A 26,625-nucleotide genomic window follows, 5' to 3' on the forward strand; every position below is an offset into this window, starting at 1 on the left:
GCTTACACCAAACATAATTTTAACAACGTGGATATCCCATTATGTCTCTCATCCACATGGTTTGCTAAGGCTAAACAGCAAGAGTTTAATGTGATTTAAATGCAAGTGCAGTCATGTTGTTAAGTTAAAATTGGAGTTTGTATTGTGAAAAATGTACTTAATTCCTTTAGTACATATGAGGTTGAAAGATTAATTGTTTTTCAAATTGCAAACTGCAAGAGCTTCAGTTTGTATAGCCTACATCAACAACAACACTCGTAATACATTTTAATTTGGGGAAAGTACTCTTAAACTACTGACCCAATAACTTTTACACCAATCAGAAGCCACCAAACACTCATGTGCTTTGACATCACAATCACAAACAAAATAAATAAATAAACAAATAAATAAATCTTTGATAATTGCTATTTAAATCACAGTTGCAACTGGTTCAATAACGTTTTCTTCAAATTGCTCCATCCAATGTATATTTACTTTGCTTGTTGTATTTCCACTCAAAACTGCTATTAAGTACAACTACTTCATTTGTCAGTGTAGGAATACAGAAAATACACGAAGGGTTAAGACTGTTGAGTGGGCTTTGCATATGCAAGATAATCAGTGCTATATTATGGTCCATACCAAACATATTAGAGAAATAAAAGATTGTGTAGTTATATGGAGTACTATACAATTTCCTACGCTTCCTGATAATATCTCTATTATTTTTAAAACAATAAAACAAAACCCATACTGGTGATAAAGGCAATACTGTTTAACTAATGACATCATGCATAATAGGAAATAATTCATATTACAGTCTATTAATCCTGTGTGAATGGTCAAATCTGAAGTAATTCACTCTTATTCTGAACTTTCATGTGCTGAAAAGAACAATATGAAGTATTAGCTTATATTATCTGTGAACTAATCAAAAAAAGAAAAAAAGAAAGAAAAAAAAACTGGACAACTTTAAACAAATCAAACACACATGAAATGAAAGGAAAAAAAAAGTGTTTACTGTAAATCCTGTATCTACCTCATAGGTCCAAAACATTTTGAAGACGTTGATTTATATAGATTTGAGGATTTGTTTGCATTTATCCACAAGAGTTTGCGTGAGGTCAGGTACTGATGTTGGATAACAGATTGCTAGTGGGCTTTTTTTTTATCCCTCTAGTGAATGATTAGCTTTGGACAAGGTAACAATAACCTCATGTGCAGCTGCTCCACAGCATACCATTTTATGCTTTGTGGATTACACAGTTGAACAATGGGTGCACTTATTTCCTTGCTAAGTTCACATTGCAGCATATAGCACAGTACACAGGGTCATCAACCTGCTCTGTATTTAGGTGAGGGAGGCTGGATGGAGCAGATGGAGCAGTTCTCCAAGCAGGCGTGGACAACACCTTCACATTTGTTCAATTTATTGTCGTGTGTTTTATACAAAAGTGTCAAGGTGTGTTGCTTTTGTTGTGGCCTCACAACCATGAATGAAGCTATCACAGTTTAGGAGTGAGTTTTAAGGCCCAGTCCTCATTAACTCCTCATTCTCTAACTCTTGCTGCTATGCTAGCGCTGTTCTTCTGTGAAAATGCAGACACAAAATGGAGGAGTCTTTACACTGCTGATTTCCATACCTTGACCTTAGCCATGCCTATTTCATGAGGCCATGCGAAATGCAAAAACACAGTGTGACTGGGCATTTAGGCTGTTGTGTATCTCTCTCTCTCTCTCTCTCTTGAGCTGGCAGGTGGAGCAAATACCTTCATTTGAATAATACATTTGAATACAGCTCAAGAACCGCAAGCAAACTGTAAAATCCAGGATACTAGACAACTGAGAAAGGCTCAGTTCAAAGCTTTAACCGTCTGTATGGAGTTATTTCCTTCACTCATACAGAATATATGTTTAGCTTGAAATAGAGGCTGCCTTCTGTGTTCTGTGTGAAATCACTCTGGTAACAGACACATTTTTACATTTGAGTTATTAGCACCAGTATTGACCAGCATCACTGCTAGTCCACCAAAGTGTTCCCAAACAGAATATGAATGGGTAGGTGCTTTGTTCCAGGTCTGAATCGCTTTTTCAGCTGTGCTCTAACCAAGCCAAACTGCATTTGATTGACAGCATTTATTGCCTCCCACATCAGTATTTTAAAAAACCCACCATAATGGATGGTTATGATGAACACAATTGCAATTAAAGCAACATTAGGTCATATTTTATTGTAAAATTACAGCTTCAAAATCACTGTGAAGTTCCCTGTAATAGGGAGAATAGGGCCTCTGTCACTCCTAGTCCCCTCCTCCACCTCATATTTCAGGGCAGTGCTATAAATGTGAATTACACTCTGCAGCTGTAGCAGTGAGCAAAGAAACAAAACTCGAAAACCTTACCTAGTGTTGCTTTAAATTCAAGTTTTGTATTCCCTGCATGTGAGTAGTAGAACATATTTCAAATGAAAGATGCCAGTCTGACTTTAAGTAGAATCATACACAGGATAAGAAGATGTAAAATATACTACGCCAATATATTCTGGGCCAAACGATCATAAACATTACAGATATTCTGTGTTAAAATGACATTTCGCCACTCCTCTGTTAAAGCAATCTTCCCCCCAACAGCAGTTATGTCTGTTTGCCTTAGTCCTTCACATTCAGTCACTTAACACCTGCTCTGCTTTAACACAGTCTGCTTTTCACTGTTTTTCCAATGGTCAGTTGGATGGATATCTCTTTTCCGACTGTGTGCATCCACCCCGCTTCCTCTCGAGGCTGAGTGCCATGCAATGTTCTACATTTTCTTGTTTGGAGCCCTAATATTGGCAAGCTGCCTTTCTATGAGTTAAACACTGTGATTTTGTTGCTTGGAGCAATGAGCAGCACCTCTACTTGAATCCATGCTAAAGAGAGGAAAGGTTATCAGGAATAAGGGACCCGAGGCTGAGTTTGTTTAGACAAAGGGAACAAAGCTGAGAGGATACAGTGTGTAATACCATAAACCTTCAAAAGGAGATCACTGGGCCCCCCAAAATCTGTAATAAACTGACACCTTTATTGGTTTCCAAGCCAATACCTAGGGACCACGATTACAGAAATACTCTCTTACTGTGATGATTTCTCAAGAGGAGGTTCAGGAACTCTCTGAAATTATGCACACTATGTATGTGCGTGTGTGTCCCAGAGGAAGGAAACCATTCTCCTAAACCTGAGATGGAGCTGAGCCAGAAGGTTAGCAGAAGAGAGCTTTGCTCCATATTTCATTTTCCACGCCGTCCACAGTGTTTCCACTTTTCTTCTGTCTGTTTTACAGTCACTCTCCCATTTAAAAGGCCCAATATTTTCAAGTTTCAAATTTTACCTTTCACTCCTTAGTCCATAGAGTTAATATATGGATGTAATTGTTTTTATATTATCATAAAAAACAAAGAATTTACATTATTCAACTAATCGGCTTACCACACTTTTAGCCCTGCCCATTCACAACAGGTCTGCCAATTCAAACATACATATGGTCACTGTTGCATTATGACAGAGCATTGGAAATGCTCAAATATGACACAGGAACGTTTTTTTTAAATCCCTTGCTTTAAAAGTGACATTGGAGATGCTGTATGTATCAGTTTAAAAGGCACAGCAATAAAAACAGTCATTTTAATCCCATGTCATAAGGACTATATGACCATACCAATATAAATGATGACTGCTTTTGATGCATAAATCCACAAATGTGGACCTCTGAGGGGAAAATGGTCAATGTCAGTCATGTTGAAAAAGGCAAAAAATATATATATAAATTTTCTTTCCTTTGGTTTTGGTGTAACATAATACAGAGGTCTGAAATGATAGGGTCACTGTTGTAGTACTGTGAGCAGTAGTGATTTAATCAAGATGTATTTTATATTTGTCCTGCCTCTGCTTCATAATCATCATAACTATTGCCTATGCACACATAGGTAAAATGGCCAAATAGTTTCTTTAACTAAAACATTTTCCAGTAAATAGTAGGCTTTCAATGAGTTACACCTCTGTCTTTCAAGTTGAATTGTCTCGGTAAAGACCAGATAATGGAGGGGTACTCAAATATTTGGTTTTGTTGGGCCAAAGTGCAGGTTTATGGTGGTCTAAGCGATATAAAGACAGAAACACAAACAAATAAAGAACCTAAAATCGTTTTTTTTTTTTCAAACCTTATCTTATAGTGCATTTTGTTACTTAAACATGGTATTAGATGGAAAATAAGAATTTAGAAAGTTATGCATTGTATTCTTTGGGATTTGGACAGCGCTTTATTTATTTATTTATTTAAATTTTATTATTATTTGCCATTACTCTCCTGGGTCAGGTTAGGGCCGTAGACCATGCTTTTGACAGCCCTGCCCTAAAATGACTTGCTTCATCTCCAGGATGTACTTGTGTAGCTTAGACACGTCTCCAGTTGTTATTTAAAGGTTGGCGCATCAGTGACCTGACCTAGGCTCTTAGACCACCAAGAAAAGACCACACTATTTTTGGCCATTTCCTTTTGGTTTCCTCCCCTTCCAAACCACATTGTAGTCCAGTCTCAACAAAGCAAGGACGAGTCTCAGTAGGGAGTGTGTATGTCTCCGTAGGGAGTGTTTGTGTATATTTGTGACTGGAGGGGGTTTGGCATGGCAGTGAATTATAGGCTACAGTGCCACTTTAAATTCAGTAAAATTGTAAACAGTTTACAGTGAGTATAGATATAAAGATTCATGTAATGATTTTAATTGTAATTTTTATGCAAGTAAATATAAATATAAATTAATATATAAATACATCTGACTTTCCATTGTGAGAATTTCACACAATCCAAGGTGCAGTCATTGTGTTTGAATGATGCAGAAATATCATCAAATGCATAGATATGGACATTATATAAATACATTCTTAAATTTAATCTGCCTTAAGAAACAAAGCCTTTAAAGAGCCAAGGGCTGACATTTTTACCTCAGCATCACTGTTACACAAAGCAGAGCATAATTCAAAATGCATGAGTATATAGCTGATAGAGCCAGTGCTTCTATTTTTGTTTTTCCAAAGCATTGAATAATTTACACAGAGCTGAATAATGACAAAACCTGCAATGCTAGAACCGTTGTTTGAAGAGCAGAGAAACACTCATCTACATACCTTTAATCATATTTCAAAACATAGTGTTTATTAGCAATTGTTTAGCAGTTTATGATTTGAGAACAAAAGTAATTTGTTTATGTGTTCATAAAATATTTTCAGAGATTTTCAATTGAAGCCACAGAAAATCTTTCTAAGTCAAGGACTCTGTGTCGAAAGGTCCTCCCTGAACCTATTCAACTTTCACTAGGCATTTCTGTCTAATCCCATTTGCAGTTTTGGGGTCAGAGAGGATAACAGGGTCTTAACCCTGCACTTTCTATTGAAAAAAGTCCCTCGCCAGATGGCTGTTCACACCGTTCAGGGCCCTGACAGGTGTCTGAAATGCCTGTACAATTCTTGTGAGAATACTGAAGGCTGGAGGTTAAAGCTGTGTGAATAAGCTGCTAAAATCCTCTGCACTTATTCTGTGCTTCTGTGGCAGTTTCAAAAAATGTACGTTTATTTGGAAGTTGAAGCTAAATTTACTGTCCAAGTTTTGAATCATTCATTCATTCACTCAGTAAAAAATATTTTATTTTTATTTTATTTATATTTATTTATTTATTTATTGGTGGTCAGTTCACGGTTATTTGACTTACAAATGTTCTTTTGTGTCTATTTCCTTTCTCAGTAACAATGTTTTGATTGCTACACATCCTTTCAGACCAATAGTGTGCTACAGTTGTCATCGCATGGTGACTGTAAATTTAGCCTAAGCACACTTTCATGAAGTTTGTCCCCCCACCCCCTGCAGCTAAACTGCAGTGACAGCACCTATTGTAACAGAGTGGGTTTATTAATGTTCACTGCAGAAGGAAATCAATCAAGAGCTGAGGACACTGTTCCAGAGTGGAATATTGAAACAGTGAGCCCAGCTCCATTTAGCAGTGCACAAGGGGAGGGGGGGCACTCGCCCATTTCCCAGTAGGGCTGCCCACTAACACAGCTATGCTCAATTACACAAGCTCACTATGGGGAGAGCAATTAGAACTGCTTAACCTGAAACACTGAGGGGTGCTTTGCTTCTTTTTTTTTTTTTTCTTTCTTTCTTTTCCTAATGAGACTGGGAGGTGGGCCATTTTATCTTGAGCAGGAATAGTGGAAAATTAAGCCCTTGGGCTTTTGTACTCATGCAATTTATATCTTACTACCACAATTAACAAGCATAACGATGACTAACTGACTCCACATTAACACGATTATGAGTTTAGCTTCTTTATTGAGTTCCCATTAACAAATTTGGGGGAAAAAGGGGGAAAAAGTAATTCCCAACAGTAGGTCCAGTAGTTAAGGTCTACAGTTATAGTTGGTGGCTTTTAAGCATTTACATCGCTCCTTTCATCAGCCTGAATAGCTTTAGTTTTCTTCATCAGTTTAAGAACAAAGCAAACAAAAGTGTGTTCCATAATCTGACGGTGTCCTTCTGGGAAGTATTTCTCTGGCCATTTTAATCTGCCTCAGATGGCAAAGCTAAACATCTGGCCCACACAGACTTTTTGAGATATTCTTTCTCTTTTTGTAGGGTTTAATGCTGGAGGTATCCATCCTTGGCTCTATTAAGGCCTGGGGCAAGGACCACTGCACCATGCAGTAGCCTAGTTATCACAGTTGACACTCTGTCACTTCTCATTTGGTATTTATGTCTTTTCTCTTGTAGACAAATTTTGAACATAAACTTTTCAATTTGCCAAATGCATTGTCTGACAGTGCTCTATCAATTATTCTTTTATATGTCACTGTTGTTCAAATAACAGCTCAGTAAAGATCTATGCTTGCTAGTCCACAACCACAGAGATCCGTAAAATTCAGTAGATCCTCATTCTCATAACAAAACCACCCTCCGTTGGAGAACTCCTTCAGTAACACTGATATATTGTAGCAGTGGAAAAGTTTATGGTTTAAAGTCTGAAATGATACTGGACTGTCAGCATTTCTAAAACAGTTTTGTCGCACTTATACATGATTTTTATTGTAAACAAAATCTCTGCATTGTTGCAGCTTGAGATGTGAAATGTTTTCACAGCAGGCGCTTTTAACCTCTCCCATTTTACCCTTCATTGCTCACTAGCAACTCTACATGAGCCATTTTCACGTATTAACTAGAGAATATCTGTGCTATAATTTAAAAAATGTAGCACACAGAGGGACAATTTCTGTGACAAGCAGATTTAGTCATTGGGTGGTGCCTGTGCAGTGCTTGCAGGAGATACTCTGGGACATTAGTGGCTCTGTTCACATGTGCACTCACTTGGATCTTAGCCAGACTTTGTACCAGGGGGTTGGCAGGATAAAGTGAAATGTACAAATGTTACAGACATTAGCGCTCCCTCCTTACAGGTAATGTCCAGCATGTTTCAGTTACAGAGCATGTGAAAAATAGGCTGTAAAGTCACACCTCACAAACTAAGAGCCTACATTATACTACTTTTTATCTGATAACAGTGAAAAAGTACCTGTACTCTAATTAATGTATTAAATCAAAACATTTGTAAATTTCCATCCTGTCAGCAAAATGGCTGCCTTGCAGGAAGTCTTAATGTTTTTCAAATTAAAAGTTTTCTTTACTATACATTTTTTTATTGTAGTAAAATATAACTTTAAAACACTGTAAGAACCAAAAACAGAAACCCTTTGAAAGTTGATGGTTAAAAAAATTGAAATGAAAGCTTTCTTGTGACAGCAAAAATGACCACAACAGCATCCAACAAAAACTAGATCAAGATGCTCATAACACTCACTCAGTGCTGCCCCTCAGTGGTTCTGTCAGCACACCAGTTTGCACTATAATTAAACGATCACAGAACAATAAGCCTACAGCTGTTCAGTGCAGACCCAAGTTGGTCTCAGTGGCCCACAACTTGCTCAGCACACTCATATAGTCAACACACACTGAAAATCCAGTGCAATTAAACCTTTGGAAATAAGATGTTTGCCGTACCTTCAGCTTTTCATATCGATCGCTCAGTGCTGCCACTTGGTGGTCCCGGTGGCGGCCCACCAGCTTGCAGAGGGAACAAATGAGCTGCTCGTCGGTGACACAGTACATGTTGACCTTCTCCTCTTCATGCTCCAGGCACTGCAGGCCACGGAGGTGCGAGTCCGGCAGGGGCTCGATGAGACGGTGTCCGGTGAAGGGCTTCTTGTTTGGGTGAGTGGCGCGGAGGCACTCCTCACAGTAGGACACCTCGCAGGTGACGCAGGTCTTCACAGCATCCTGTGGAGGGTCCTGCTCACAAAACTGGCACTGGACCAGCTCGGGGGATGGGGTGCTGGTCATGGCGGCGAGAGGAGGAGGGGGCCGTCCCTCGTCGCCCGGGGAGTTGGGTCCGCTTGTGGGCAGCAGCAGCGTGGTGGCAGAAGATGCCCTCTGAATGCGATCGATGATGTTCTGCAGGGTGACGTTGCGCTTAAGTCCGTCCAGGCCTCTCTGGGGGCTCAGCGCGATGACATATCGGCAGGTGGGGCACTGGAAAGCGCCGATGGACTCCACGGGCTCACTGGACGCGCAGTGGGAGAGCAGGACGCGGCGGGCACAGTTGAAGCACAGGCTGTGGGCGCAGGGCAGCAGCAGCGGGTCCTCGAACAGCTCCAGGCAGATTGGGCAGGTCAGCTCCGACTCCAGAGCGTCCATCCTTTCAGGCGGAGCGAAGCGGGGAGGGCGTCAGCGAAATCCAGGGAAGCCGGGCAGCTATCTGAAAAGGGGGGTGATGCAGAGGACAAGGAGAAATTAGGTTAAACAGGCTTGGGTATTGTCATACTGGATTTGGAGAAAAACGCCACTTACACAACAGCACAGAGGGGGCTGTGAATTTTCACACTCTGAGTTGTTGGGAATTGACAAACCCAACACATTTTTGTTTTCCCCTGGTCCCATCACTGTAGAGCTATGGACATAACTGAGTTACAGTAAGTCCAGTCCTTTAACTGAGTTAATTGTAATTCACAGTTTAGATATTCTCCCACTCTTTTAATTTGTCGTAACTTTTGAGTATTATCAAAAATTATAATTGCCATTTTATTTAACAAAATTTTACCTAAAAATAGTATTTTTTGAAAATGACAAGCAAGAAGAATTTATTTGTCACTGCATTCCTTATGAGTTCCATGAATAATTACCTAGTCAAAGGCAGGGGCATGGATTTATTCTGTTTAGACGATTTAAAGATGGTGATTTTGATATAATACCTGCAATATAAGGAATGATATATGATAAGGTAGGAGCAAGTGGGGATCTCAATAGATATATTGCTTTTCATTTTGAATTGATTTACAGCTGCCGAGATTACAGTTACATTATGAATCTTCTAGCTACCTTACATATACAAGGCTAGCTAATACTTCTTTAAGTAATTTAAATCCGAGATCAAACTGATTTCATGTGATTGAAAGTGGTGATTCCAGACTTTTGAACAAAGGGTTTCATTCAGAAGAACGTTTCGGAAGTGAACGCATTCCAGGATGGCGTTTACTGCTCCAGTCGTACAATCTACACCACAGTACGTGTCAGACGCTTCCTTAACAAGCCAAAACATGGTTCTTATCTTACTATGATGCTTCCTTTTTTTACCAGCCAAACACTGAGTCCTTTGTCCCAGGGGCATCTGTTGCTTTCTGTAATTGACACCTTCATAACAACCCAACTCCCCAACACCCCACAATCTCCCCATTTCCCCATCTACCACACACCAGATCCTTGGCCTCTACATAAACCCATGTCAGTATGCAGACGAAATATCACCAGGTCACTCTGATTCATGATCACTGGAGCAGAGCCGGTAAACACCAGTCCGTTTCATTACATGCAGTGTGTTGATTGGTTATATGCAGTAAACTACAGATCTGGGCTCATTGCCAAAACGGAGAAACACTAAGCATTAAAGTAACACTCTGTAATGTTTTTACCCTAAACATACAGCTTCAGAATCATTGTGATGCTCCACTGAGCTGTAATAAGGAGAATAGAGCCTTTGTCATTGCTACTCTGCACTCAGCACAGCAGAAACTGCACTATGTAACTTTTGGAGGAGGGCATGAACTACTCTTCCCTCCCTCCCCCTCCCCATTAATTTCAGTACAGTGCTGTAAAAATGGATTACAACAGGGAAAACCCCAGGAGCATAAAACCCAAATATTACCTGTTGTTCCTTTAAAGGTTCAGCCCATCATTTCCTGCAGTGATTCGCTTTCTCAGTATGAAACAGCAGTTGTACTGACACATAGTGTCCTGGGTGCATCAGAGATTCTATACTAAATGTATTTTAAATCAACATAAGGTAAGATTTGGTATTTTTGCTTCTGGACTCACCTTAGAGTTGCAGAGTGTAATTCACTTTTACAGCACTGTCCTGTTAGGGAGGAGTGGTTTTCAACCCTCTTCCAAAGGTTACATAGTGCAGTTTCTACAGGTCAGAGCCTGGCGTAGCAATAAGAGAGGCTCTATTATCCCTATTATAGCTCGGTGTAGCATCACAATGATGTTGAAGCTGTAATTTTAAGGTCAAAATATTACATGTTGTTGCTTTAAATGAGCAAGAATAAAACAAATAGATGATTTAAATGTAAGTTTTAAAAATTGTTTAAAACCAGACTCTCAATAGCTTTCATTTTGGACTTCTCTTTGAAATAATTATCTCAGACGTACTCCCATTTACTTTGCAAATATATGACAGATTCTGTTGAGACAGAGTTCTGAGGCAGATGCCATTGTTTTTGGTGTTCAGAGGCTAAGCTAGCGTCACTGACCTACATCCCAACAGGGGATGCTTTCCTGCCCTCACTGCTCATGCGCTCATAAATGTGAAAATAAATCTTCTCACCAGTCTCCACGGCTGAAAGCTCTTTTAGTTCAAAGATTCTACTCGATTTGAAATTTGAACTGAATTCGGTTGATCCATCAGCTGCATGGAGTTTCCATATATAACCTACATATATGTTCTAATAAGTTCTTAGAGAAAATATAGCTTTCAAATATTGCCACTCTGTCACAAGCACATAATTATTTATTTAAAGTTACTGTTATATAGCACCGTGGTTATCTAGATATCCAAGCATACTTAAAGCACTGTGCATGAATGTGTGAATACAATAATCAGATAATAATTACACATCGTGTGCAGATTCTTATAGGCTTTAGTGCAGGATTCTTTTAAACATTGACTGAGGTTAACAAATTAGAACCACAATTAAATAAAACATATGCCATATTATATATATATATATAGTTTTCCTGTACACTCTCAGAAATACAAAAATGTCCTGTACAGGTTTTATTGTCACTGAAGGAGGTACAAACAGTGTAAATACACCTTTAAAAGTACAACAGTGATTTTAAAGTCCACTTGTGTTCCCTATAGTTACATTACATTGTCTTCTCTTGGAGAGGAACTGGGGCATATGATATCAACATAAAAGTCTAAAATTAATATAGAATATGGTATAATTATGTATAATTACATATAAATATGTAATTCTGAGGGCACCACCACAGTGAGTTCTGAGAGTGCATTGCTGTTTGCAGCAAATATAGAGTAACTGCATAAACTTGCATACGTTTTTTCTCTAATGATATGTTAATATTATCAATGAGAGGCATTTCGAAACTTCTCACACAAACTTTGCAAATGTGTTTTGTGGGCAGAATAAGTGTTACATATTTAATTTCATTGTCTTCTGCAAATCTATTTTGCAAAAGTGTTCAACATGTTCTGGCAAAGAAAAGGATGCATGAAAAACTGCAATATTTACATTAGCAATTAGGAGAGTGCAGTCACCTAATGGCACAGGGAAGAAATAATTTAGTCTCTGCCCACTGTGCACAAACACACACACGCAAACACACACACATGCGCCTGTGCAGTCTCTCACACACACATCTATCACATGTGTTCTACCCACCGATGGATTTCGCCCCAGACCACACAGCGGAGACATCTCTCCTGACGATAAAGAGCAGCGACCCGAATCGAGAAAGTGGCGAGAGTCTCATGCTTCATGTAGACAGCCTCGTCTGGGGCAACTTAACTGCCTGCATCACTCCGTCTCACGCTCTCCCCCCACATCCCTCCTCCCTCAGTCCTCCTTTCCCACTTCTTCTTCTGGTGGCTAAGGGTCCCGGGAAGGCAGAACACTAGATGTGACTAACGTCTGTTTCTGCCTGTCACTTGTTCCGCTACAGGACAGGAGGAAAGAAAAAAAGCCCCGACAATTCCAGGAAAGTCCATTTCCTCCTCCCTGCAGTCCAGAGAAGGAGGGTGGGGGTTGGTGGACAGGGGAGTTCGGACAAAGCCGCGGAGCGTAAAGAGCCGTGAGTGTGTCCCAGCGCAGAAAGCGGCGTGGTCAGACGCGCAATTCTTCAACTTGTCTTTGAAAATCCAAAGTCTGAAGGTAAAGAACAGAGGGAGGATGAAAGAGTTGCCCAGTGCCCATTGTGTAGGAGCAAGTGGGGTGAGGGAGAGAGGAAAAAACAGCAGGGATCCGTGTTGGCATGCGCACACACACATACACACACACGCACACATGTGAGCAGCTTTCCTGTGTTGGGGGATTTTGCAGAACGCCAGGGAAATGGGAGTTTGAAGAGGGAGTCTGGCATTGTTGACAATAGTTTGGGAATGATGTAGAAATGTTTGGTGGAATAAGCTCAAAAAGATACAAAACAATGCTGTGCCTGTCGTGATTTTTCTTTTTTTTTTCTTTCTTTCTTTTTATGACGTTGTGGCTACTTGTACAACTGGTCTAGAAGTCTAGAATCTTGTATTTTGTATTTTTGCATTTATTTTTGTGGGTATCTCCTGGTATCCTGGTTTTAATTCTTCAGGTTGAACAGGATGCTTTCAGTGAATCTATTGTAGTACTGATATAAATACTGTACTTCTTTATTTAAAGAATTTTAATGGCCATTACACCCAAGGATTATTTTGGTCTATATATATACATATTGTAGTATAGCATTGTTTCTCTGTCTCATTAATATATATGTATAAAATAAAATATATGTAGACGTTTTGAAGGAGTTGGATGGTTTTCCAAACATTTGTTGTGCCCCCTTTTGAAGATAAGAACATTATTGAGTCCCCCACTCAGATACACATGTACATGTATTTTGCTTCCAGAATCATTGTAATTCACAGAAAATATTTATTCATTCATTGTCTATAACTGCTTATCCAGTTCAGGGTCACGGTGGGTCCGGCGCCTACCCGGAATCACTGGGTGCAAGGTAAAGGAGGAAACCGGAGCACCCGGAGGAAACCTACGCGGACACAGGTAGAGCACACCAAACTCCTCACAGACAGTCACCCGGAGTGGGACTAGAAACCACAACCACCAGGTTTTTGGAGCTAAATAAAGTGACTAATTACTATACCAGTGGAATGTGTATTCACTTGCCTTGATGCACCCCCCTGCAATTCCTCCATGACCCCCAACTTTGGGATCCACTACAGTAGGCATTATAGCATCCCAGTTGAGCATTAGTTAACAGCATTTTTAAGTTGTCTGTTTATGCTCAAACTACTCTCTCACACTCTCCTAAATTATGACTAGGAATACATATCCGAAAACACGACCTGTTATTAAACTGAAAAGCTCTTACAGTGTTTATGCAGTGTAAAGTGCTCAGCTGTGTAATGAAATGTGCTACTAGACCAAGTTCATGATTATAAAGTTCAGGAAAATGACTCATTACTGATGGTAATTTTTGTATTCATGTTACCATTAAGCTGTGTGGCTAGGCCTATCACATGACCTTATCATGTGACCTGGCTCTGTGTTTTGTGTTGGGACTGAACTCCCTGAACTTTCCCCTTTTGGAATCCATTCCAGGTTTTGCTAATATCAGTCTGATATCCATGAACTGGAAAATAAATACTGTATAATACACAAAAGTCTTGGGATATTATTATTATTATTATTATTATCATTAAAACTCAGCTGTATTTTCATTAGAGAAAATGTACACCACATGATGTGAGTTGATTCTTTGAGGTATTTTCCTGGTAAAATTTTGCACAATGCTTTCCAGCTAAGTCTACTCCAAAAACCGGTTGAAACTGAATATGCCCAGAGATAAATTGCCGGTGTGACCCTAGCTCACCTTGTAAGCAGTAACTGGAGCCAGCACTACTCTTTTGTAATTGACATTATTGCTGTAACTGATACGGGTAAAAGAGAGGTGTGAAATGTGGGCTCTGGTCTTGGTACAAACTGAGAAATTTCCTGTCACCTCAACTGACCCTGTACTCGAAGATTCTTTCACACACTCGATGTTTGAGTCCATGATTTCCAAAAAATTTAAGTTTGGATTTGTCAGACCACAAGACTCTATTCCACTTCTTCGTAGTCCATCTTAAAGGAGCTTGGGCTCACAGAAGCTGGTGGCATTTCTGGATCTTATTTGTATATGGTTTCTTCTTTGCATGGTAGATACTGGACTTACATTCACTGAAGAATCTACAAGCTGTGTTCACAGACAGTGATTTCCAATGATTTTCTGAGGTAATGCAGTGGTTACCACTATAAAAACCAGTCTGTTTTTAATGCAGTGCCATTTGAGGGCCCGAAGATTACAACCAGGCAATATTGGTTTCAGCTTTTTCCCTTTAATACAGAGATTTCTCCAGATTCTCTGAACTTTTAATGACACTATTTGCATTAGATAAACAAATCCCCTGATTCTTTGGTATTTTACGTTGAGAAACGTTATTCTTGAATCATTTTCCTGTGCGGTTTTTCATAGAATTGTGATAAATCACCTGTTGCCACTAAGATTTTAGAAGCCACATTTTGTGGCTTCTGTCTTGTTTTGTAAAATGTTTCTTGCATCAAGTTCAAAATATTTTTAAAGAAACAATAAAAATAAGCAGTTTCAAAATTTAATACATTGCCTAAGGGCTGTTTTAAATGATTTGCCCATTATTGCATTATGATTTTATTTACATTTTGCACAGCATCCTAACTTTTCTTGAAATGGGGTAGTAAATGGGGTAGTTAATGTAATGTAATAGAGCCTGCTTTAATACAAACACACCAGGAGGCGCTAGCCTTTCTATAGGCCCAGGAAAAGCTTTGTGGATGAACTGCATTTGACCCTTTTCCCCAGTATCAAATGAATGCCATACACGCTTTTCCGCATGCTTGTTGACATGTCCTTCCATGCGGGAGAATCTTGGGTTCTGAAGCACACTTAGTGACGTGGAGGGTCTAACCTTGAGATAGAGCTGGCTGTATGTCACTCCCAAAGGAGTGGTGTAAAAAAAAGAGATTCGGTAGTTAGTTTGGTTCACAGAACAGGCCACTAGAGTCAAAATGAAAGAATGATTTCTCCTTGTCAACCTTGGCATAACATGTGCTGTGGAGACATGAGGAAAATCTACCTAATATGAAATGGACTCTAAGAGTGTTTTCCATTATTGGAAGAAGCAATTTCACTTCCTGACTGAATGACTGAGTTCAACTCAGCTTGGCTGAAGTCATTTTTGCGTCATGTGGGTTTGTGCTTTGCTTTAAATATTATTGAAAAGGGAAGTAGTTTGAAGGTATACAGTGGTATGAATGCGTTTCTCAAACTCAGCTCTCCATGAACAAAATGCCCCACTCGCAACCCTATTCAAGGTCCACTAAAACATAGCTCCATTAACATGGTGCTACCTTAAAAAGCCTAGCTTTGGTTCACGGCTCGATCAAACTCTGTTCACTTATGTATTTAACATGGGTCCTGTTAGAGGACTAGTTAGAGGTCCTGTTTGAATACAGCTCACAACCATGAAAATGGGAATGAAACCAACTCCACCCTAAATGGCTACCTTAAGTAAGCTGTTTACACAGAATAAATAAATAAATGAATAAATAAATAATTGTGATTCTTTGAAAGACAAAGAAACCTTTGTCTTAGAAACATCTATAAATATTTTTTATATACAATTAATAAAGAACTAACTCATTCATTCATTATCTGTAACCGCTTATCCAATTCAGGGTCGTGGTGGGTCCAGAGTCTACCTGGGATCATTGGGCGCAAGGCGGGAATACACCCTGGAGGGGGCTAAAGAACTAACTGATAATACAAATTATGCAGGTGATATGAATACGTCCAAATCCTTCTTTAAAATGAATTACCAATTTTGCTAAAACAAACATACAGAAACTTTGTAACTATAACATTACATTTGTTTTTTAATTTTTACATGTATAAGTCCTACACTACATTTTCCTGTATCATAATATCACAGAATAAAAAACATATGTAAACAATGACATAGATATGTGGCATGCTTCTCAAGGATTTCTAATAAGGACACTATCTTTCAATTGTTGAAATGCCAGAAAACACCTGTATGACAAACGCTACACAGCCAATGGAGGTCTTTCAAAACATGCCTTGTCTGGTCTTTTGTTTCATTTTGTAATTTCATAATAGTTTAACTTCTTAATCCCTTTTATACCAAACATTAAATATATTTATGAATATCTAATGCAGTGGTGGGTGGGTGGTTTATTTATTGATTTATCACTACTTCATCTTCTTCTTTTGTTAATCTCCTTGACTGCTTGTATAAATCACAGTATTATTGCCACTCTTAAATGAATGAGTTTTCTGCCCTTATCACTAGGGATTTGTACAAGCAGTCCTTCAAAGCTGCTTTGTAATAATGATGTCTGCTCTTCAAATGATTTTATGCCTGCTCTGAGGTGGCTAACTGACGTGTTTGTGATGTTAGGGCAGAAAACAAGTCAATCAATGGTAATAGAGTTTAGACTTCTGTTCTGCTTGAAACACAGTACTCTGTCTAAATGAGGTATTGAAACAGCTAGTGTTTAACTGTAGCTCCAGATGCTAATGGTATCTTAGCAGGCTAACAGCCCTCAGCAATCATAGCGCCTACAATGCAAATTCTCCACTCACAAGTTTAAAATGCCAAATTTAATCTGAGGGAACAAAGCAAACTCAAATTCCAGAAAAATTCTTCATTCTGTCTGATGTTGTGGTAGCATGAAGATTCAGATCTGTGTGGGAGAGTTGACTCTGACGTTGGAGTGACAGAAAGGCAGGATCTAAGCAGTTTTGTGGTTTGTTGATCTGGTAGCCATTACAAAGCTACAGCTAGCATAACTACAACTTGATTTAACACACTGGAATATTTTTTGTTAATAATGTCAGCTCTGTTCCATCATGGTTGTAGTCCCTGTTTTTTTTTTTTTTTTTCTTTTTCTTGTGCTGATGTGTGTGTGTTTAGTTTTTTCTCATCCTCCTCCATTCATAAGACAGTAACCCTAACTCTAGCTCTAAATCTAGGGACTCCTATGAGTGTATGAGTTATTTACAACAGCGAGGGTCATATAAAGCAGCCCACTGGGTGATATCCGCCAGAAGATGGCGCTGTAAATCACAGACAGACACTTATAGACTCCTTTTTATGAATTTTATTGAAGGTATTTTTTTGTGTGTGTATATATGAAGCGCCCACACTTCAAAGAGCTGCTAAAGCCATGCCTACCTTTAACTTCACGAGATTTCCTGCAATAACAGCTACAAAGGAGTGCAGCTACAGTTAATTAACTGTAAAAGCTAACTGTAAGCCCACTTTGCTACCACTAAACCTACCCCTGGAATCTCACTTCGGCACGCTGGCATTAATCTTTAATTTAGCCCAAGCACTGGAGACGTGGGAATCCCACAGTTCGTGTAGATTGATGATGCATAATTAATGCGCCAAAAAGAACAGAGTGAAAACAAGGCGAAGAAACTAAGGTGTTTGGGCAAAAGGACACGGGATATAAACATATCATTAGCTAAGTCTTACAGTCCCTATCTGGTCTTGCCTAATAACAGTATGATGCTGTGTGAATATTTCTTTGATGTGTAAAAACAAATATGACCACAAGGGGACGCCCACCTCTCACGGATTAAAACGTGGACTCATTGAAATTACACTTATTTTTCACTCATTTGCACTGAATCTCCATAATAATAAAGTTAACAATATAATTACATTTTTATACATCCAGACGTCCAGTTGTCAGTGTGAGTGCAAAAGGACGTCTCCCAACACCTGTTCTCCCAAACCGATGTGCTCAGATGAATTGACAAACAGCAGAAGCTGGAACTCTTTATATAACACAATGTTCATCATGTCACAACCCAGAGGGATTTGGGCAGTGTGAAGAGAACAAATAGAAAGAAAGAAAGAAAAAAAACACAGCAAAGAGCTGCGTGTTATGAAATGGAGGGGAAATTGCCCATCCGATTAGGTTTTGATGTGAACGGCTGTGGCATCCTGTGGAGAGCCGCGCTCAAAGTAGGTCAAAGGCATTGACCTATCTAACATTATCAGTGTTCCCGTATGGAGTCTCACTCCCAGGAGAGGCCTGGCCATGTGTAAAAACAGGGTAAACACAAACACAGAACCCCTACAGACTGTACAAAACGCTTCATATAGCAGGACGATAAATAAAAAATATCAGGATGGTTCCACTGAGTCACTCTAAGCCCACAGCTCTCACTTTCTGAAGCAGTTCTGGTCCCCACTTGTATAAATGCCTTTTTGGTTAAGTAGCAGAGAAAATGGAATCCGTCACCACAACTATTTAAGCTTCCAGACGTAACAAGAGTTGGTTTCAGAGCTGTTTTGGATTTGTTGGCTCTATGAGAACGAAAAGGCACATTTTGTAAAACGTGCTTGGGGTTTTTGAATGATTACAAATCTTAGGTGTGTGGAAAATCTTTCAATCTGAGGTGTGTGGAAGGGGAGAGAGACTCAGCTGGTGAGAAAACGATACTCTGTTAACCATATAACAGACAAGCAATCGCTGTTGATGCAAAGCATATCATATTTTGTCTTTTGTTATTTGTTTCACATCATGTGAGTGAAAACCTCAGTCACATTTCAGTGTGATACAAATAGCCCTGTAGAAGCAGTCCAAAACTGTCCTGAAATTAAATCACCTTACTTATGCAAACCCAAAACCCTGTGGTGACAGAATCCTTTTTTCAGCTGCTTAACGCAAAAGGGTTATGGAATTGGGGGAAAAGAAAGGCTTCAGACAGGGGGAGCTGTGGGTTTAGAATGACTCAGTGGAAACATCCTGATTGCTCACCATCCTGTTTTGTCTCTCCCAGAACTGCCCACCGAAGCCTGATTCCAGGATGCCCACATCTCGGCGTGTTAAGCAGACTAATGATTACCACTTATCAGGATCGAGGCCAACATGTTTGACCTCTTACTGAATTGAAATGGGCCATGATGACAACCAGGCTTAACTGTAATTCTGCCAAGACAAATGGCAGATCAAGCTTAACTACAGCAAAGCAGTTCTGCTGTGTATATTGTGGAGTTTAACTATAGTTAACTACTGATGACAGTCTCTTTTTCCATTTGAACACAGTAAGCAAAAAAAAAATGTTGAAAAAGCACACTTTTTCTATTATTCCCGTCAGTATTCATTTATTGCTACATATTTATACTAAGTCAAAATAAGAAAATAATTCAATTTTGTGACATTTCCTTCTGCAAAAAAAACAAACAAAAAAAACAACCGCACTAACACACAACAGATATATCTGTCAATCCCCTGATTCCCTCATCCTTTTCCAGGATCGACAGTGGTATTTGATGGTTCATGGAGTGTAGTGGGAGCACTGCTGCCGCCTTTGTCAAAGAGCAGGGTTTAGTTCACTGCTCAGTTATGCACATCATGCTACTTTAAAGTATCTGCAAGGGTTTTTCTGACAGCCCTTAAAAAAAAAATTCCACACTCCCACCCTTTCCTATGAGGATTTCATGTTAGATCTCAGTTAATACCTTTAATGATGTCCCTGATTTCCTCTCCTCCCTCATTAGAGAAGGGTATTTGTGAGCCCACCCCCTGCACAGCATCTCTTGACAGGCAAACGCCTCTCCCCTGCGTCCCATAATCCCCCCCGACTGCTGTGTCTGTGACCAATCCCAGGCCTTTCATGTAAGAATGGGCAGTGACAGAGCGTGGCTGCGACGGTTAAAGGGGATTGGCTGCTGATTTGAGGCCGTTGATTTGGGGCTGGGCGTGAGGCATGCAGAGATTAACGACAAAAACCTTAATCTGGCACATCTAGCCCCCGCAACGTCTGGCAACCCAGCCTTACTCACTCCCCAGGACTGACCTAAATATCAAATATGGGTAATTCAGCTTGATGCCCAAGAATTAGCAGATATTTACAGGCAGTTTATATTTAATGTGTGGAACTGGAGAGACGTCCAGAACCTTGGGCACTGGTGAGAAGGAGATGGCAGATGAGAAATGAGCATATTGTGGCTGTCAGAGACATATTTACACTCATGTTCATTGTTGCCAAAGGCTTTTTATAAAGTGCCAGATTTCATTCCAGTAGAGTCAGGCCAATAAAATGGTCCAGAGTGCAAACACACATGTGTGCACACTTATAGCTTAAGTAACTCTACTTCATTACTATACATTAGTATTTTTTCCCCTATGAGCCATAACATTATGACCACCACCTTGTTTCTGCCCTCACTATCCATTTTCTCAGCTCCACTGACCATACAGGAGCCCTTTGTAGTTTTACAGTTAGACTGTAACCTATATGTTGCTCTGCATATTTTGTTTGCCCATTTTCAGGCCTGCGTCTGATCCATTTGTACCAGCACAACATACACAAACACACAACCACCACGTCATTGTCACGAATGATCCACCAGCGTAGGGGTCCTCTGGGGGTCCAGAACATTGAAGAAAAACTGTTCTCACCTCTACATGAAAGTCAGGGTATTTCAGTATGGTTCAGCCAAGCCTTAGTGAGATCAGCTACTTGTGTTGGATCATTAGAGCGCAAACACAAATCTCAGAAGTACTGGCTGGAGCTCAAACAATCCAGAGAATGCACTATGAACCACAGCCCATACTGGCAAGCTTTACACCCAACTAGTTGATGCTTGACACTGGGCGTGGTGAATTTTGACTCATGCGCAGCTGCTCCAGGACATGCCATTTTATTAATATGCTTGTCTATGGAGAGTATACAAGCTGTGTGTGCAGTTTAATGTCTGTGTCCACAGTGGGTGCACTTAAAAGTAGCTGAATTCGCTCTTAATTAGTGGTGACTACTCATCATTGGGATACTGAATAGATTGCTAATGTGTGTGTGTGTGTGTGTGTGTGTGTCAGCAGCCTGCAGTGACACTCGTGAGTTAATAAAGGTTAAAGATACTACACGTCAAAGCAAACGTTAACACATGTGAAGGTCAGAGATGCTGTGTCACACACAGGGAAGAACAATGAAGTCATCATCCACACCTTTAATGCACTCCAGCATTCACTAAACCTCTCATTCACACATAGCAATAGCTGCAGTTAACCAAACAAGACTGCATCTGTGGATCCTACCACATCACCTCACAGACATGTTGTCTGTGACACATATTCAGCTGTGGAACGTAGAAGGACTCTGTTTCTCTCCTCTGACAGATGGTGCTGCTACAAACATGGTATGGGTATGAGAGCTGAGACAGGGCATTAATCCTGTGTGATATTTGAACCATCTGCTATTTTCAGCCAAAAGGAAGATTTGGATCAGGGCAGTGAGTAGCCTTTCGTGCAGTGAAGGGCTGTAAAATATTGCTGTGTTAATTCTTATTCGGTTCAGTGCACTTTTCAGTGCCCTGAAGTGTTAAGTATTAAAAAAACACCAGTCGAGCCTTGAGGCGATTGTAATATGCACCTGACCTTACAGCTCGATCTCCTTTGAGACTGTGCTTGTAGCCACTGCCCATTAACTGCTCACTGTATCATGAAACACAGGGCTTAATAGAGGCAGTGAAATAACAGAGTCGTCTACAAGCTTAAGACAACATGGGAGATATTAGGAGATATTCATGTGATGCAGGGTGAATACAACTTCTAAATTTGATGTTTAATGCTGTTGATATAATTAACAACACAACTTTTTAGGCACTGATGCAATTTTAAAGAAGAAAAACACAAGTAAATATATGGACACCCAGCTGCTCAAACAAGCAAATCCAGTGAAACACAATCAAGTGCGATTAATAATAAAAAATAATAATAATTTTAAAAAATCACTCACTTTTTACACATACATAAAGAAGAGACCAGTTTTCAGAGAATGTTTTCCCCAGTTGTGTACATTACATGAAGGCAGAATGCATCTGATTAGAAGTGTTAATTTCATGAAAACTGTGATGAAAAATATTTGCTGACAACCTGTTTCTTACAGTGAAACCAAGTCTAGAGCTTGGTTTCACAGAAAAATCATTTGACGACAGTAACTATGGCAAAGCATTTTTCATCAAGGAATAAAAATTAATCAGTATTGTGAAAGACAGATAAATTACTTGTTGTCAGATTTGTAACACAGAAACATAAATCACTTGGACATAAAAACAAGAAAATGCTCCGTCTGTTTTCAGATGAAATGATTTTTACCAGCAACAGCTAGACGCCTGAAGGATCAATTCCTTGGGATTCTCCGACTCTTCACCATCTACATTTTAGGTGACAAGGCGTTGACTCCCAAAGAATCAATTCTTCAGGCGTCTACCTGTTGCTGGTATCAAATGCTGGCCAATGATTCATAGATTTGAAACCTGTGGAGTCGACTCACTCTCGGATTTCAGTGAACCTGAAGTTAATATTCATTCATTCATTATCTGTAAGCACTTATCCAGTTCAGGGTCGCGTTGGGTCTACCTGGAATCATTGGGTGCAAGGACGGAATACACCCTGGAGGGGGCGCCAGTCCTTCACAGGGCAACACACACATATTCACACCTAAGGACAATTTTTTTTGAGTCGCCAATCCACCTACCAACGTGTGTTTTTAGACTGTGGGAGGAAACCGGAGCACCCGGAGGAAACCCACGTGACACGGGGAGAACACACCAACAGACAGTCACCCGGAGCCGGAATCGAACCCACAAGCTGTGTGACTGCGACACTACCTGGTGCGCCACCGTGCTGCCTGAAGTTAATATGTTAATGTTAAATAAATGCAAAATGCATTTGAACAAAAAAGGCCATATTCCTTCCATAATTTTGGATGTTTACATATGTTTAAATGTAGCATAAATATTAAGCTCTTTTAATGAAAGTTAATAAGAAATAATACCCCTAAAGTAGTGAAAAATGTAAAATAAATGGCTAAGCTTAGGCTTTTTTAACATTTAACAGACTAAAAACAGACTGAAAATCTTTTTTGGTGTCGTCACCTAAAACTAGACTAAAACGAGCAATAATTAAATGACTGAAAGGAGATCAAAACTAATAACCATTTCAAATGGCCCCAAAACACACGCTCCACCTTTGAAGTTTAACACAATCAACAGTGTGATCTTTCACCCATCATGAAGTGGGACTGTGTAGAGATGTTGATTTGAACTATATAACTGCTGATTTATCGCATGTGCAGGGATATCAGCAGAGCAAATATGGTTCAAATGGTGGGAAGGCTGTGCATGTGTGTGTCTCCATGTAAGGTAATGTGTTTCAACCAGAAAAACCCAATACACGTTTGACACAACATCAAACAAACAGCAACCACCATTCTGACCCGAGCTGTAATCACAGCATCTCAAATTACATGCTTTCTGCTCCTTCTTCCTTTTTTGTGTGCCTGTGGAGTGGAAGGCACCTATTATTAGCTGCCATAACCAGAAACAAACACATGATTTAAGCTTCAGCAATGTTACAGGCAACATCTGAAAAAGACAAACTACCTTCAAGTAGAAAAACTTCTAAAACATCATATGACACATCATCAGGGCATTGACAGCACTGTGAATTGCCGCAACATGCAACAGGTAAAACCAGCCACTCAAGTAATGGACGGTTCAGAGTGGCAGCTCAGTCTTTGATGTTTATTCTGGAATCATTTTCCCTCACCAACCCCAAACCTTTAAACTCAAAACAGTGATGTGTTCGCAGTTAACGACTGTAATTCTGTTCACTTTTATTTGCTTAGCTTTTGTTCCCACAGGCGTTACCCCAAAACAGCTTTACAAACGTGCCTGTCCAGACCTGCAGTGATCGAACTGAGGGCAGCGGTGACAGGAAAAACAAACTCAGAGCATGAGGCACACTCATAGTAACCAAGTTTCAAACACATGACTTCCTAGGAACATAAGGAAGAATCACTGAGAACAATACATTTCTCGAAAGGACAAGGGTTGAGAAATACTAGGGAAGATTTTTTAAAAAATAATGAGAAAGAAAACCGGAGACAGAAAAAGACAAGGAGGAACCAAGACTCAAAAAAAAAGCAAAAAAACACCTTAAGTCCCTGTCTGCATATCCAGATATTTTCATTTATACGGTTGCGTTATCATGCCAGTCCAGTAGGGGCCCACAGTACCTCTTAAAGAGAGACATCAAAACATGACAAAGCATGAAACAAACAGTGGCTTAGTCTCAAATCACTCATACTCCCATTGTAGTTCACTACATAAGTCATGAGGTTACTGAATCTAGATCTTAATAGTGCATTATATATTTCTAGTACAACATCATTTATACTTATTCATATGTAGGAATCTGAAATCTAGTGCTAGCTGCATGTATACAATGCAGTTTTATGATTTATGTAATTCACTATATAGGGAAGGAGAAGCTATTGGTAGAAAAGCTCCAGGTTTGTGGAAAGCTCAGTTTTGCCTGTAAACACAACACTGCTGACAATGCCATTTTCAAACCCATGGTTTTCCATTACCTAAAATGCCAATTTCATTTGGATGGGAGGCCAAAAACATACAAAAACCTGTTTTTAAAAATATCCAGATACATAAGGGCACACACAACACTGAAACCAAGAAACGAAGACTCAGTATGTGAAACTTGCTAAGAGCATTTGCTTAGATTGAGATATTTCTTCTGTGAAAAGAAACAAGGCAGGAAAGAGAGAAGAGAGCTTAAGCGTCTTAAGAGCAGGAAGTCACCAAAACCAACGATAAAAACTCTAAGAACCTAAGAATCAAAGAGAGGAATCAAAAAGGCACAACGAGAAGAACTTCCAAAGCTCATGAAGCAATGAACACTGATAAATACAGGATATTGACTCTGAGGCTCTGGAAAATACTGACTTAACAGAAGCCAAATAACCCCCAGACACTGCTTAGAATTCAGTACAGTATCTATTTTCTCTGATATGTGTGGCGTTGCATATCTCTCAACTGTTCATTCCTATCTAAGTCAAGGAGCTCACATAGCTCACTGACAGATACTGCTCAGTGACTATAAATTAGAATGTTATTTTGGCTCTGACATGCAGTGTCCCAGACACCAAGATTTATTGATCTTCAGTTATGAGCATGAATCAGCCCCACACCTCAAACCTAGGAATGTTAACATGGAAACATACTGTTTACCAAACACAAAAACAGTGCTTATGTAGGATAAGATTCCATCTCCAGCAGCCAACACATGTCAAACCACAGCAGCAGATACTGACTGATTAATATGAGCTCATGGACTGAGGAAGTATCTGAGGCCTTGTTTCTCTGGGATTTTTCTTTGAAGCCATATTCTTTCAGACCCAGACTTTTAAGTTGTCTTCTCACTGAAGTACTGGGTGAGTGTGTGTTTCCCTGTGTTGGACTAGTGCCCTGTCCAGGTTGTGTTCCTCCTGCCCTGCACCCCGTGGTTCTTCATAGGCTCTAGACCCACCAGGACCCTGAACAGGATGAATTCAGTGCGGTTTTGCAATCTCATGAAGGTTATCCCTCTGAGAACATAATCTCTGGACAAGTACGAATGCTATTGTCATCGTCCTTCAGCTTACTGTACATTCACTTCTGACGTCTGGTCTTTCTAACTCTATACACCTTCCGTGGTGTTATTTGTATTACTTTGCCCTCTTGAAAGTTTTGTCTGTTGTTGTGGATATAATACATCACATGTACTCACTGAAAGCCCTCCTGCAGTTTATGGGTTACTGCTGACATTTTAAAATAAGAGTACAGTAGCATTAAGGCTACATTATTAATGACAACATTAGCAGTGTGTTGCTAACTGATTAAGTGAATCATCATCTCGATGAATCATTTTTAAACTGAAGATGACAATCACAATCTAAAAACATTACTAATGTTGGTATTGTTTAACGTTGTTGTAACAAATCTTTATCATTTTACAGAGACATGTTAAGTTTATTTATTAACCACTTAAAATATCTAGAGCAATGTTAGTTTTCATTGCTATTGCTAGTTATATTTCATTTCTAGCATTACTAGCATTTCATTGCTAGTAATAATTAACTTACGTGCTTAATCTTTGGTACGTATTTCATTATAATTAATGAACAATAATTTATTATTGTGAATTGTTACCAGTTTAACATATGGATGGCTTATTCATATTTCCTCTACAGTTCAGGGTTTTTATTGGTAGTTTCCCCCCCACCTTTCCTGCAGAAACAGCCTCTTCTCCTCCAGGAAGTCTTTACGCTATATGCTGGAAAGTTTGGGCGCAGATTTGACTGCATTCAGCCAATTAGAAGGGT

General features: G+C 39.6%; 1 protein-coding gene across 3 annotated transcripts in view; it reads right to left on the minus strand.

Moving 5' to 3' along the window:
* Positions 1-26,625, minus strand: part of LOC136681726 (E3 ubiquitin-protein ligase Midline-1-like) — a 74,025-nt gene that overhangs the window by 19,271 nt on the left and 28,129 nt on the right. For 2 of the 3 annotated variants that reach the window (XM_066658713.1, XM_066658706.1), the window contains exon 2: positions 8,062-8,815. In XM_066658713.1, coding sequence (XP_066514810.1) covers positions 8,062-8,754 — 693 coding nt within the window. In that variant the 5' untranslated portion in view covers positions 8,755-8,815. Of the gene's footprint in view, positions 1-8,061; positions 8,816-12,017; positions 12,127-26,625 lie in introns of those variants that run through there. The other variant, XM_066658720.1, reaches the window with a different exon arrangement.

Source organism: Hoplias malabaricus, chromosome 2 (assembly GCF_029633855.1).
Source record: "Hoplias malabaricus isolate fHopMal1 chromosome 2, fHopMal1.hap1, whole genome shotgun sequence".
Taxonomy (NCBI): domain Eukaryota; kingdom Metazoa; phylum Chordata; class Actinopteri; order Characiformes; family Erythrinidae; genus Hoplias; species Hoplias malabaricus.